This window comes from Vanellus vanellus (genome assembly GCF_965231255.1).
Source record: "Vanellus vanellus genome assembly, chromosome: 20".
NCBI lineage: Eukaryota > Metazoa > Chordata > Aves > Charadriiformes > Charadriidae > Vanellus > Vanellus vanellus.
Window position 1 is genome coordinate 5,435,115 of NC_138925.1, and position 13,457 is coordinate 5,448,571.

Genomic DNA, 13,457 nt, shown 5'->3' on the forward strand with positions numbered 1-13,457 from the left:
AACAGAGTTGGTGATCAAACTGTTTATTGAGTGGCTTTTGTTAGCACAGCTAGGTGTGCTAGGCTCACTCCGTATAACGTGCTGGCGGATTGACCTAGCTGTGCCAGCAAGAGGTCTTGTAGTGTGATCTTAGGCTCAGATGGGTTTGAAAATGATATACTAGACTTTTCTTGCAAGTTTGTTAGGATGCAGAGTTTGAATGGAAAGGAAAGCCTACTAAATCATTCCATGTGAGAGCATCTTTGACTAAAATATTTGGTCTGTGTTAGTAGATAGCTGTTGAAATGGATGCCTGAGAAGTTGGTATTTCTACCTTTCTCATTCAGTAGTTTATTTTGATTCCCTAATTTTAGCCAGGTACATTGCACAGGAAGACTTTGTTCTTTGATCTGTTGGCAGAATTTCTGTAATTATTGTGCTGAACCTGTACTTGAAGCTTTTTCACCCCTTGACTTGTAACTGTGCATTTTAACCTTTTGCTCTGGTCAAAATAAACAAGCTGCCCAGCTATTCCCAGTAGCTTGGCATAGAAGACGTTACCAGTGGCCTTGGCTGTATGCTCTTATAAGATCTACTCTTACCCTAGAGCTATCTCAAGTACTCCTGTGAAATGCCTGTCTACATTTCTCTTTTTCTCTTTTGTATTCCTGCATGAATGGATGCAAAGTAAGCAAGTTGCTTGGAAGGCAGACGTACGCTTCTTTTTACTAAAGTTCCCAGAAATCACCCATTTTAAGGCACAATGCTCTTGCTTTGTCCACAGACCCTCACAAACCCTTGGCTGCAAAATATTTGGTCATTTATTTTAAAAATGCGTAGTAATTTTGTCCAGTTCTAACCTCTCTTACTTTGAATCTCTAGGTGAGATTTGTGGATTTAAAATTCACGGGCAAAATGTTCCCTTTGAAGCAGTGGTAGTGGATAAATCCACTGGTGAGGGAATAATACGCTCTAAAGAAAAGCTTGACTGTGAACTACAGAAGGACTACACGTTCACCATACAGGCCTATGACTGTGGAAAGGGACCAGATGGAGCGAATGCAAAAAAATCCCACAAGTAAGTAAATCTGTGGTGGGCTGAGGGGAAGTTTGGTTTCAAGCAGTCTCCTGCTCATGGTGATTTATGGTCTGTGTATATGTAAGTGCAAACCAAGTGTTAATGCTGAAATACTTTCATATAGTGGTAATATAAATAGCAGCAAAATGGAAATGAACTGTTTTGACATCTCTTTAGCTGTGTTCTAGATGATACTGATTTATCCCTTGACATCTCTGAATTTACATGAGAAAATAGTGTGGGGATAGAAGCAGGAAAACTGATATAGTTAAAAATCTGGCTTGAGTTGATATAAGGAGTTCTCATGGGATACCAAACCTGGACATTGTTTCAGAATTCAGTTTCTAAAACCAAAAAACTGGTTCAAGAATTCAATCTGTATTAAATTTGACAATGTGGAAAAGAATACATGTTGCTGTCGTTTCCAGCCAGCCTCACCAAAAAAAGCAAGATCAATAGCATGAGGTTCATCTCTGCCTAGATTAAAGAGTGGGAACAAAGCAATCTTTAGCTAATCTTTATCTAAAGAAAAAACCACAATGTAAAATGCTGTCTAGAAAATCCACTTGAGAATAACTGTTTAATACCCTGGTGTAAACATCTGCAGAGCATGTGGGAGATTACTGTTTGTGTGAAGCAAAGAAGGGCATAAATAAGATGACGAATAGAGTAGCAACAGTCATCTTGGTGACAAATACAATCTTGTTACTCTATAGCTGTATGCTTCAAATAAGCAGGTAAACTTTCTACTGCCTAAGGATTACGCTTATGGAAAATACATATGCCCTTAAACTCTATTTGATACTCAGTTTGTCTTTTGAAAAAAGATTTCAAAGAGAAAGATGGCAGTGAATGTTTTGTTGGGTTGGCTGGAATTACATTCTTTGTTCAGTTTGCTGGCGTACAGTTCCTTCTTCACACTTATCTATATTACCTATATTAATCTATATCATACAGAACTTGTCTATATTTTTCTACCTGTGTTGATTAATTGATTTTGGTTATCCAAATTCACGGCTATGTAATGAACCAGTATGGGTCTAGCAGCATGCTCTGCAACTTTTCTTTGCCCACAGCACAATGATGGTTTTCCAAGACTTGCCCCTACAATCCACTGTTGAAATTTCCCTGCCCCATGACTGTGTTAGGTTTTTTTTGTGGCTTTTAACCGTCTTGGATTTTAGTTCTTAAAGTCAGGAATATAAAGTGTGTTTGGGTACAGAAGGGCATATTTTGTGGCATTTATTTAGCACATGGGATAAAATAAAACCTTAAAGGTATTTTTTTTTTTTTTTAGCATAAGCAATAGAAAACTTTTGCTTTTATAGGACTCTAGTGATTGAACTCTCTATTAGCTTACATTCCAGATACTTTTTGTTATTCACCTTTTTCCCTTGGTCGTTCACAGAAACTGTGATATTTTCCTATTCTCTATATACCAACAAGCACAAAATAATGGAATTCAATATCCAATCTGTTTAGGATTATCTAGCTATGGTGTGTTAAAGTGTGTCTTCCACTTCTGTGATTCTTCCATTTAAATTGTCTGATATCTCATTCCCACATCTAAGAAATAAACTAATTTTCACTGACTTACACAGCTTAGTACTTTTAGCAAAAGAAAGCTAATCAAATGCACTTGACTGAGCTCTTAATCTAAGACCAGTCTTAACTGGACACTGTTCATGTGAAATAAAAACTGGGTGTTTATAGCAAATACTTTGACAGCAGGAAAGAACTAGAAGGATTGTACAGTTTTAGCAGAAGCAAAAGCCTGTTTTGTCACAGCTGTATTTTATTGTGTTTCTGTAAGATGGCAGCAATTTAAAGGGGTTTGAATTTTATTTGCAAATAAACAGCAATAGTAAGCAGTAACCTAGAACTACACTGAATTATATAGCAACACACTGGAAAAACATACACTGCTTTCCTGGTTAGGATAGTTGAGATTGTTACTTTTATTAGTCATTAATTGCTTCTTTCAGGGAGCTCAAATTCTGAAGGATAGCTTCATCTGTAAAAAGAGGGAGCTGTTTTATCAAATTCCTTGCGTTAATAGGAGTTTTGCAATATATAGGAAACTGACTTTTCTGTTTTATTTCCAGAGCAACAGTACATATTCAGGTGAATGATGTTAATGAGTATGCTCCTGTGTTCAAAGAGAAGTCATACAAGGCAACAGCTATTGAAGGGAAGAGGTATGACAACATCCTGAAAGTGGAAGCAGTGGATGCAGATTGTTCACCTCAGTTCAGCCAGATTTGCAGTTATGAAATTGTAACTCCAGATGTACCTTTCACTATTGACAAAGATGGTAAGAACACTGTGCAAGATGGAGTGAGAATTACTATAATTTGCCGCCCTAAGAATAGGACTTCAAACCAATCAGCATAAAACTACAGCAACCCTATTTTAACCCTTTCCTACAATGTAGTTAAATGGAGGTGTTCACTTTAGCACTTTGAATTGATAATGAAAAGTGAGATGTCTTTCAGTGATAGTACCATGTGCTATCTCCTGATCTAAGGAGCAGATGGTCTGTTGCATGTGTGTTGTTTCTTGTAAAATGCTTTTCAAAATAAAGGAAATATAATAGCTGTATTAGGTTTTAAACCAGCTCTTAGTAGGCTTGCGCTTCTTTGCCTGTAGTTTTCTATTCTATATTAGGATAGCTTTTGCTACTTAGCTTTCAAAAATGGGATTCTGTGTGTTTGCTTTTCACATTTGAGATGCTTACATGGCTCTAGAGATTACATGGTTATTTGTTTTGAAGCGTAGTGATTTGTTTAGGTCACTTCCTTTCCACCGGTGATCTGTAGACCCTTCAGAATCTATAGACTACTACTAGGGGTTCAAGCAAGCTGATTAAGCAAAGCAAGACAGTTTTTAGTGGGCTTTAGTTTGAGCTTTTGGGGGATCCACATTGCCAATGGATAATTTTCATGGGTGTGCAAATTAAAAAAAGAAAAAAAAGCTTGAGAGTCCTGGAACATGCCAAAAAATTTATTTGTTAGTTACTACCTATGAACAATTTCATTTTGAGTAATATAATACACTATTAAAAGCCTGGTAAGTATATACCTGCTATACTATGTATGTGTGCTAATCTCTGGATTTATGTAATTTTTAGGGATCTGGGCCTGATGTTTGGCATTGAAAAGTCAAATAGTGAAGGGCTAGTTCACGTGCAGGTGTGTGTATTAAAATGTTGGTACCCGTGTGAAGTCCATAGGTGGTACCTGGATGCATTTAATGTGGCAGTGATCCTGAGAAATGAGTGGATACTGACGTCTGATTATTGCTTTTTTTGTGTGTGTGTCAGGTTATATAAAAAACACAGAAAAGTTAAACTATGGTAAAGAACATCAGTATAAACTAACAGTAACAGCGTACGACTGTGGGAAGAAGAGAGCTGCTGAGGATGTGTTGGTTAAAATTAGCATTAAGCCTACATGCAAGCCTGGCTGGCAAGGTTAGTTTCATCTCTTTCCTGTCTGCTTTTAGCATTTGTCAGTACCTTCAGTTAAACATAAGAGGTTTTTAATATTGTTTCTTTGGATAAATACACAGGTTGGAGCAAAAGAATAGAATATGAGCCTGGTACTGGTTCGTTAGCTCTCTTCCCCAGTATGCGTTTGGAGACATGTGATGAGCCAATAACCTCAATTCAAGCAACGGTTGAACTAGAAACCAACCATATTGGTAAAGGCTGTGACAGAGACACCTACTCTGAGAAATCCATTCACAGACTCTGTGGTAAGAATGCTTTTGTTAAAATAAAGTGGTCTGTCTTGCTTATTAGTTTTTCTTTAAATATTATGTTAGACCACAAATCAATGAGTAGATATGGTCTTCATTTGCATGTAGTTTCCTCCAACTTTTTTCCTAGCCGGCAATAAAAAGCATAAAGTTGGCTGAGGGTCACTGTTAAAATAATTTTCAAATGCAGCAAAGAATTTGTTTCTTCTGTGTCTCCACTAGCTTATATAGACGAGTAATTTCCTTCACATGAGATTCATGTTCAAGAGCTGAAAGAAAGTTATATGCAGAAGGGTATAGCCATTAAAACCTCTCTGTTTTACTGAGGCATGATGGCTGTGAAGGATGCAATGTAAGAAATACATGGTGAAAAACTAGATGGGAAAACTAAGAAAGTGTGGTTTGGAAAAAGGTTTACTTGCATCAGTTAAAATTGTGTTGTGCTTGCCCTAGGAATAAAGGGCACCTTGGCATCCGTGTATGCTGCAGTTAAAGGTCTCATGAAAAGTTTATGAATCCTTTGTAGCCGATATGAAAGAATTTTGATTACAGGACAGATTAGCACTGGTGATTTTTGTCTTCAACTTCAGTTGAAGTTAGTTGAAAGTGTGAATACAGTCTAACCCTACACACCCAGGCAAGTCCTAAGCTATTCCCTGACTAGATCACTGTAATGATTTAGGCTTCAAGTGGGGGGGAAAAAGCAGCAAGCTGAGTACCTGCTAGGTATTTTTGCTCCTTACTATGATATTATTAGACAGTGATCTCTTGAGGGGATACTTATGCAGCCCTATTCAACTGCATGGATATTAGTCTTACAACTAGTATAGCGTCAAGAGAAGGGCATCGTGTTCATGGGCCTGAGGGACGAGTGGCATTAATGTAATGGTTCCTGAGATGCAGGCAAAATAAGGTTCTACAGCTGTAGTGGTAGTGAGCAAAACACTTAGTGAGATTAGCTGTCTACAGAGAAGTTAAATTTATGGAATTCATTGTGGTATTAGATGTCTATTATTAGTGCCACATTATTTAAAAGGGGAATTGCTTGTTGTGTGATGGTAGTGCATAATCCTGATGGTTGGCGCTGAAAAATTAGCGCTTAGAAGAACAGTTTGGTTTGAAACTAGCTGTGACCTTTCTAGTTTCTATGTTTTTTCATTGGAGTGTTTTTATTGTAGGCGCTGCTTCTGGCACAGCTGAGCTACTTCCCCCTCCAAGTAGTGCTGCTAACTGGACAATAGGGCTTCCTACTGATAATGGTCATGACAGTGACCAAGTCTTTGAATTTAATGGCACACAAGCTGTGAAGATTCCAGATGGCGTTGTCACAGTCAATCTAAAAGAGCCCTTCATGATTTCGGTATGGATGAGGCACGGGCCTGGAACCAAAGAGAAAGAGACAATTCTGTGCAATTCAGACAAGACAGGTTTGTCAATACTTCAAATATAAACAGTCTCATTGTTGGGTTTTGTTTATTTGTTTTTATATGTTGTGGCCGCATATGTGAGAACCTTAAGGTTTTTTTCTCTAGGTTGTTTATTTCTTGGAAGTGAGATGAAGTGGGCTGTAAAAGTTGCTCTTCATTGTGCTTGCCTATAAAGGTATGGCCTTAGATTATTTAGGTTCAGATTAGACAGACTTGTTTTTCTAATTCTATTTCAATTTATATTATGCATTTCTTTTTGCCATGGTAGATGACTTATTCTGGCAATGCAGTCTCCGTTTTGTGACTCCAAAGACAGCCCTATTCTTGATGCTACCTAAAATCATTGATGCATACGTCAGATTTAGTGGCAACGTTTGCTACTATATATACTTGCTATATCTTTTTTTTCTAGGAGATGGTAGTTTCTCCCGTGAGGAAGTTTTTTTCACCCTGTGCATAATTTCAGTCTCTGTGAATGCTACAGACGCAAACATTTTGAAGATACTATTAATAAGAAGGAAATCTGATAACCCTGTTTCCATAATTGCCATCTAACGGGGGTAGAAGAATTCTTGTCTCTGTTACCGGGAGCAGTGGATTTGTTCAGTGTATTAGAAAGATACTTTATTTAAAATGCTAGATTTTTCAAGGGAAACTCTGCTGAATATAGAGCAAACACAGCAGCCCTCACCCTTAATTAAATTTTATTTGAAAATAAGAAAGGTTTAACAGTATTTGTTAAATCCTAAACGCGTTTGTTTGAACAGGAGAAAAGTGACTGTCATTCAGAACCAGGTACAAATATTCTCCTCTCTTCCCTACCTTCATTTTTGTTAATCAAAACCCAAACCTGTGGATTCATGGAAGTAAGTGAACTGGAGAAAAACGGCAAATTTAAATACAGTTTTTCCTGTTTTAAAGAAGCAGACCTTTAAAACAAATTTTCCTTTTTTATTCCTTGCTTTATTCCTAACTATATAATTTTTGTGACAGATAGTTTTTGGTAGTAGAAATACCATTCGCATTCATTTCAATAGTATATTATACAATATTGAAAGACTGGAACTAGGTTTGTTGGAGGGAGGCAATTTAGAATGTATTGCACTGGAACAATACAGTCAGTTTAATGCTATCAGGCTGAAAGATTTACATGATTTTAGCATTTTTTCATTCCCTCCTTTCTTGACTCATCCATGCCATGGAATAGATGATGTAGATAAATATTTCTTTTCCTTATTCTTACCTGTTTCTCTAGCATCTCACCTCTGTATTTATTTTAAATCCTTTAGAGCTACAACTGTACAGTTTTTTCTTAGGAAAGCATGTCCACCTGCCATCCTGTGTACACGTTCCAAACCAGTAACTAGATGTGGTAGAAGCTACTCATTTGTAACAAAAAAGCTCTTCTATTTGCAAATAGAGCTCTCTTTCTTTTTCTCCTGCTGACAGGTTTGTCTCCATGAGTCTTTAGTCCTATGCCTTGGTTTAGATTGGATTTTGAGATAGACATGTCTATTTTTTGTACAGTGTATTATTATTACTCATGGGTTGTTCAGGAATGTTTGCCCTAAGTACTATTACAAATGTTCTTCATTCCTCTTAACATGCCTGATTTACTTCTACATTTGTTTCTTCCTATCTGTTACTTGGGGATTTATCTATGAAATTACGGACCAGGTGAATTTCTTGGAGTTCTTAAGCTTTACAGAAAATAATAATATTAATTAAAAAACTCTTGTACAGATATGAACCGGCACCACTACACGCTCTATGTACACAACTGCCGACTTGTTTTCCTCTTCCGCCAAGATCCTTCAGAGGGAAAAACATACAAACCTGCTGAATTTCACTGGAAGCTAAATCAAGTAAGTTTGGAAGGGCAGTTGGTAGGACATTAGAATGCAGTGAAAATCATTGGAGACTAAACTCGCTGATAGCAGCTCCAGAGTCCTCATGTCATGTTTTATAGAACCCAACAATACTTACTTTATTTGTGATCAAGTGTCAGAGATAGTTTCAGCTATACCTATACCTTTTCATCTTGAATATATCATACTGCTTTAGTGGTTTTATTAAACCCAGTGGGACACTCATGAAATAAAGTAATTGTCCTGAAAGGTAATAAAATGTGGATTTATATGTGAAAATACAATGTCAGTCTTTTAGCTGTGATACCAGTTATCTTCACTAAATACCCTGTAAGGTACTGTGCGTGAGAAAACAAGAAGTATTCCAGTTTGTTTATAGCATTAAAGTACTTCTGAGCATGCAACACTTTTGCAGATCAAACTGTTAATAGGATAACAGAACTTATCTTCTTAATCCTTTTTCACTCTCAAATAAAATTTGTGACTTTTTACACATTCTAAGCAGTAGCTGCAAATCAGTTTTCTTAATTTTTACTCTACAATAATAGAGTTAATAGGCCTCTGAGGGATGCAGGTAGGAGCTGTCTGGTTGTATTCTTTGTCATGTATTCTTAATTATTTTAGATTTGAAAGTGAAAGCGGTGATAACTAATCTTTACTTTGGTCCTACTAAGGTCTGCAGAACTTATGTCTATGAATTCATGATGTTATGACCATGAAGAATGAGACAGAAGGGACTAAGTATTTTGTGTGCTTTTCCAGCCCTTTGGATCTGAGTGATAAAATAACCCTGTATATCTGTAAATATCTGTAAATGTATAAAGGTTCTTTTAGTTGCTTCAGATTACTATTACAGGTCTGTTTTGCCAGTTACCTAAACAATGAATTACTTTCTGACATAGCTAACTTTAACCTATTTTCTGTGCAGGGCATTGTATACTGTTTTGATGGTAAAATGCCCATGTATGTCCTTATTAGAAGATGATTACTTGGCAAAAACTAATCAGCTTTCACTATAAATAATCCTGTCATGGAAGACTTTTTTTCTATTCAAAGTGGTCATGTTTTTTTCTAAACAATCCCTCTCAGCAAATACAAGTCCTTCGTCAAGTAATGTCTTATAACAGTGTTTCAGAATGTGCTTGCATGTAGGTATGTGTTTTTAAATTTAAATTTAAATGTGCTGTTATTAGCTATTATAAAAATTAAAGGAACGGAAATACATGCCGCTTTCTACATTGGCAATAGAAGAAAGAAACTATAAATGTTTGACAGTTGGTTTGCTTTTTTCAGATGTGTGCCATGTGTGTGAAACATACAGGTTTATAGGTTGTCAGTATGTCTGCATATATGTATATGCAAAATGTGCATCAGATCAGTTACTCAACCGTACTTAAAACTGTAATTAAAAAAAATGAAGTAGTGATTTAAAACTTTCTTCACTCAGGTGTGTGACAAAGAGTGGCATCATTATGTCCTCAGTGTTGAATTTCCTGCGGTAACTCTTTATGTAGACGGTGTTTCATATGATCCTTTCCCAGTCACTGAAGATTACCCACTTCATCCTTCAAAGATAGAAACACAGCTAGTGGTTGGAGCATGTTGGCAAGGTAACTGTTTACAATTTGCTTATAAAAATAAACATACCAAAGCATCTGCTTTATTGTATGCAGACTATCGTTTAAAATGTTACATTCTGCAAGCTGTAAAATGCTGATTCATGTGCTTTAATACTTATGAAATGTACTCTTCAAAGCTTGAGAAGAAGGAGAAGAATGCATCTGAACATGGGGGTTGATGACCAGAGATCTTTGTAACAAAGCTCTTGCTTCATAGTCCTGAACTGAAATGTTTACTTGCTGATTAAATTACACCCTAGCTGGAATAAAGCTGATCTTTTTGGTCAGAGATAAGACAGTGTTAAATAATTCATGTTTTATTGTAGTTCACAATATAGACTGTAGTTGTACTCTGCAGTAATGCATAGAAGTAGCTTGTGAATGAATGACAAATGGAAAGCTTTGAAACTTTTTAATCAAATTAAGTCTTCTGTCTTATGTCTCTTTTCTCTTCGAGTTTTAAGGCTCTGAGGTGTGAATGACGGTTGAGTTATCAAAATATCTTCTCCATCAAATTTACTACTTTCTGACTTCACTGTCTTTCAGTATTAATGTTATTTCAGTGCTAAATTCATTCTGTTGTCACTTCCTTTGAGTCAATTAATTATTTTCTCCATAATTCATCTCATTCTGTTTGTGACTTTCCAACTCTATTCTAGCTCAAAGGGAAGCTATAGTGGCTGGTCTTCGAGAAACGGAGCTTGGAAACTCTGTTCCAGCTAAGTGTATGGATTGTATAGTGGCTTCCATGTATGTTCTGCATCCTAACAAAAGCATATACATTTAGTTTAAAAATTCCTGTGCTTTCATATTGGCACCATTATATGACTCTGTAACTTCTTCTGACATGAATTTTCTTTTTAATGACAGCAGACTGAAATAGGAGCATTAAATGTCTGGAATACAAAAACTTGAGGCACTATCTTTTAAAAATTCCACCAAAAGCCTGATTTTTTTAGGGAAGTGGAACACAGAGGACAAAAAGTATGCCGAAGGAGTGAAGCTAGTGCTTAAGTACATCCTCTTTGTCTTGCCAAGATTTTAAAATAAATCAGGCTGCTCTAAGTTATATGTTCAGCTCACGTCTAAGGAGAGAGAGATATTTTATGCTTTTGAAAAAGTTCTTTTAAAAGATTAAAAGCTGTTTTTCTTTTTTGGTGGTTCCCTCCCCAGATTCTTCCATCTGATAAATTGACTCCTTAATACGTATGACACTATTGTTATGATAAAAAAATCTGTGTTGGTAAATGGCTCCTTTTGATCACCATTTAATACCTTCTGGTGATTTGCTGATACGGGCTGGATCTCTTAATTTCCCCTTTAGCAGTTGGGAGAGGAGAAAATAAATCGAGCCAGTTGATAGACCTGTATCTCATTACTAATAGTGACTTGCGTGAGATTGAGTACCTCTGGTTAAAGTGTTCTCCAGTGTGACTGTTTTTACTGCAACTTGTGTATGGGGCTCTTCAAGTTGTCTTGTCATGAATGTTATGTTCTTGTAACAACATAGTAATGCTTCTTCCCTGCATAGCAGCTATTAGTGTTTCAAAGAACTCATAATCCTTGAGACGCTGGGTCAAGTATAAGCAGACTTTTTGGGGGAAGTACTGCTGTGTATTTTCTGTGATAAGAGAGTTTGCCAAATTATAACTGCTTGGTCCTTTCCCTATTGTCCCATTCTTTGTCTTGCTTTTCTACAGAATATACAGGAAATGAAAATGACAATGAAACTGTGCCTGAGACCTCTGCAGGTTGCTGGAGTTTTTTTCCCTACTGTTTTATTTCATTTTTAAGCCAAGACATTGCTTCATCTTGCACACAGCATGAAATGCAGGCATTGCATTCGGGCCATTGACCTTCACGTAATCCTCTCCTAGGCTTGTTTCTTCATTGTGCTTCTATTTCCAGAGCTTCATCAGCTGATTTTTTTTTTTTTTTTTTTTGCTTTCTTTTTGGTTTTTGGTGGGTTTTTTTGGTTGCACCCAAATGCACATCCATGTACAAATCTGCAACCATTGTGATTTCAGTGAAGTGGTGTAAAATAAGTTACTGGTGTAAAATATCAGCTATAATTTCTTTAATCCGGTTTTGTTAAAACATAAATGCACCTTGTTCTATATAAATATATGCATATCTATATATGTAGGGGTGTGTGTGTATCATACAATTATTCAGTAGATTCGGCAGGGCCTCTGGAAGTCAGGTAGCTCTACTCACTCAAGACCGGTTTCATATTTAGATGAGGTTGCTTGTATGTAACTCAAAGACAGACGTGCAGTTTACAATGGATACTCACTTTATCGGAAATTGATATAGAGTTCTATTTACAGTGAATGGGCATAAAAGGTTTGGCTACCAGGTGTTTCAGGTTGGCTACAGGCTTTTATTTTCCTAGAAACTTTCAGTGATAATTTGCTGGATTTTATGTCTTAAGTTGAGGCACTTAAAATTAGTGTTTGTTTCTAAAAGGTGTATTCAAGATATGTACTCTTTCTGTAAAGTTCAGGAATTCCTGGAATGGTCTAGACATAATTGACAAGAGGTTTCTAACTGTGTGTCACATTTTAATTTGGCAAGGTTGTAACAGAATCCAGGGGCTAGAAGCTGGAACTGTACAAACCTAAACTGGAAATCATGTGATTTGTAACAGGACAGTTCACTACTGAAAATCTTACTGAGTTATGCCAGGGATCTTTTATCACTTAGAATCTTTAAAACAAGCTTAAATATTTTTCTAAAAATCTGGTAGCTTACTGAGTGATAACCTTGAAATGCAAATTTGCAGGTGGTGTTCTGTGGTCCCCATTGTTTAGCAGGATATAGGCTAGGTGATCATTGTGAGGTCATCTTCAAAAAATCTAAGCAGTAAGGGCCTTATTGGGTTGCAATTCATTGGACTTAACTCCAGTATCTAAAAATGAGTTACCTGAGTTTAAACTGCTCCCTTGAGTCCATACCAAGAAGAAGGCAGCTTTAGAGGGGAGCACTTAACTTTTAGACACCTTTTTTTGAAATGAGCCGAATCACTTTGTAAAGTTTCTTTCTATCCTTTGAGTGTAAAGAGAGCCTGTAATGATTGGTTTAGATGTAGATTAACATCTAGAGGGAGGATGCTGTTGTCTGCTATGCTGATGGGCATTGCCTGTTCTGTAGAGAACTGACTAGGAGGAGGCATTACCTCAACATGAAGATTCAGGTCTCATAGTTCATCTCACTGGTTTTGTCTTTCATTGCTGAAGAACACCACCTCGCTGTATGGGCGATTCCTTTTGAAATGTTTGTTAACAGAAATATTACCCTTAGTTTCACAGTTCAAGATGGCCACACCTGATTGAAGGCCATATGCATGGTGAACTGTTTAATTTTTTTCTTTATGCTTGAACATAATCACAAGGTTAACACCCAGAATGAATAAAAACTAACCCGCATGTATATAATACTTTATGGTACCAGAAAGCCTATTTGTTATTTTGCAAAAGAAAAACAAAAAAAGAATCAAAACACATAAAGATTTTTTCCTTCCTCCCTTTATGAAGGTGGTGAACTCCACATGGCGCAGTTTTTCCGAGGCAATCTGGCGGGTTTGATGATTCGTTCTGGTAAACTGGAAAACAAGAAGGTGATAGATTGCCTGTATACTTGCAAAGAGGGACTGGATTTGCAAATGGCTGATGGTGTTGGCAAAGGCGTGAAGGTAAAGTTGGATGTGAATGATGTATGTTGCTCT

The 13,457-nt window shown here is 36.7% G+C and overlaps 1 protein-coding gene across 1 annotated transcript in view; it reads left to right on the forward strand.

Annotated features, from left to right (window-relative positions):
- The window catches only part of CLSTN1 (calsyntenin 1), a 43,260-nt gene that overhangs the window by 18,862 nt on the left and 10,941 nt on the right, over positions 1-13,457 (forward strand). Inside the window, exons 4-12 of the mRNA XM_082493611.1 lie at positions 862-1,057; positions 3,163-3,371; positions 4,380-4,529; positions 4,628-4,813; positions 5,995-6,243; positions 7,987-8,108; positions 9,559-9,721; positions 11,431-11,481; positions 13,267-13,424. Coding sequence (XP_082349737.1) covers positions 862-1,057; positions 3,163-3,371; positions 4,380-4,529; positions 4,628-4,813; positions 5,995-6,243; positions 7,987-8,108; positions 9,559-9,721; positions 11,431-11,481; positions 13,267-13,424 — 1,484 coding nt within the window. The remainder of the gene's footprint in view (positions 1-861; positions 1,058-3,162; positions 3,372-4,379; positions 4,530-4,627; positions 4,814-5,994; positions 6,244-7,986; positions 8,109-9,558; positions 9,722-11,430; positions 11,482-13,266; positions 13,425-13,457) is intronic.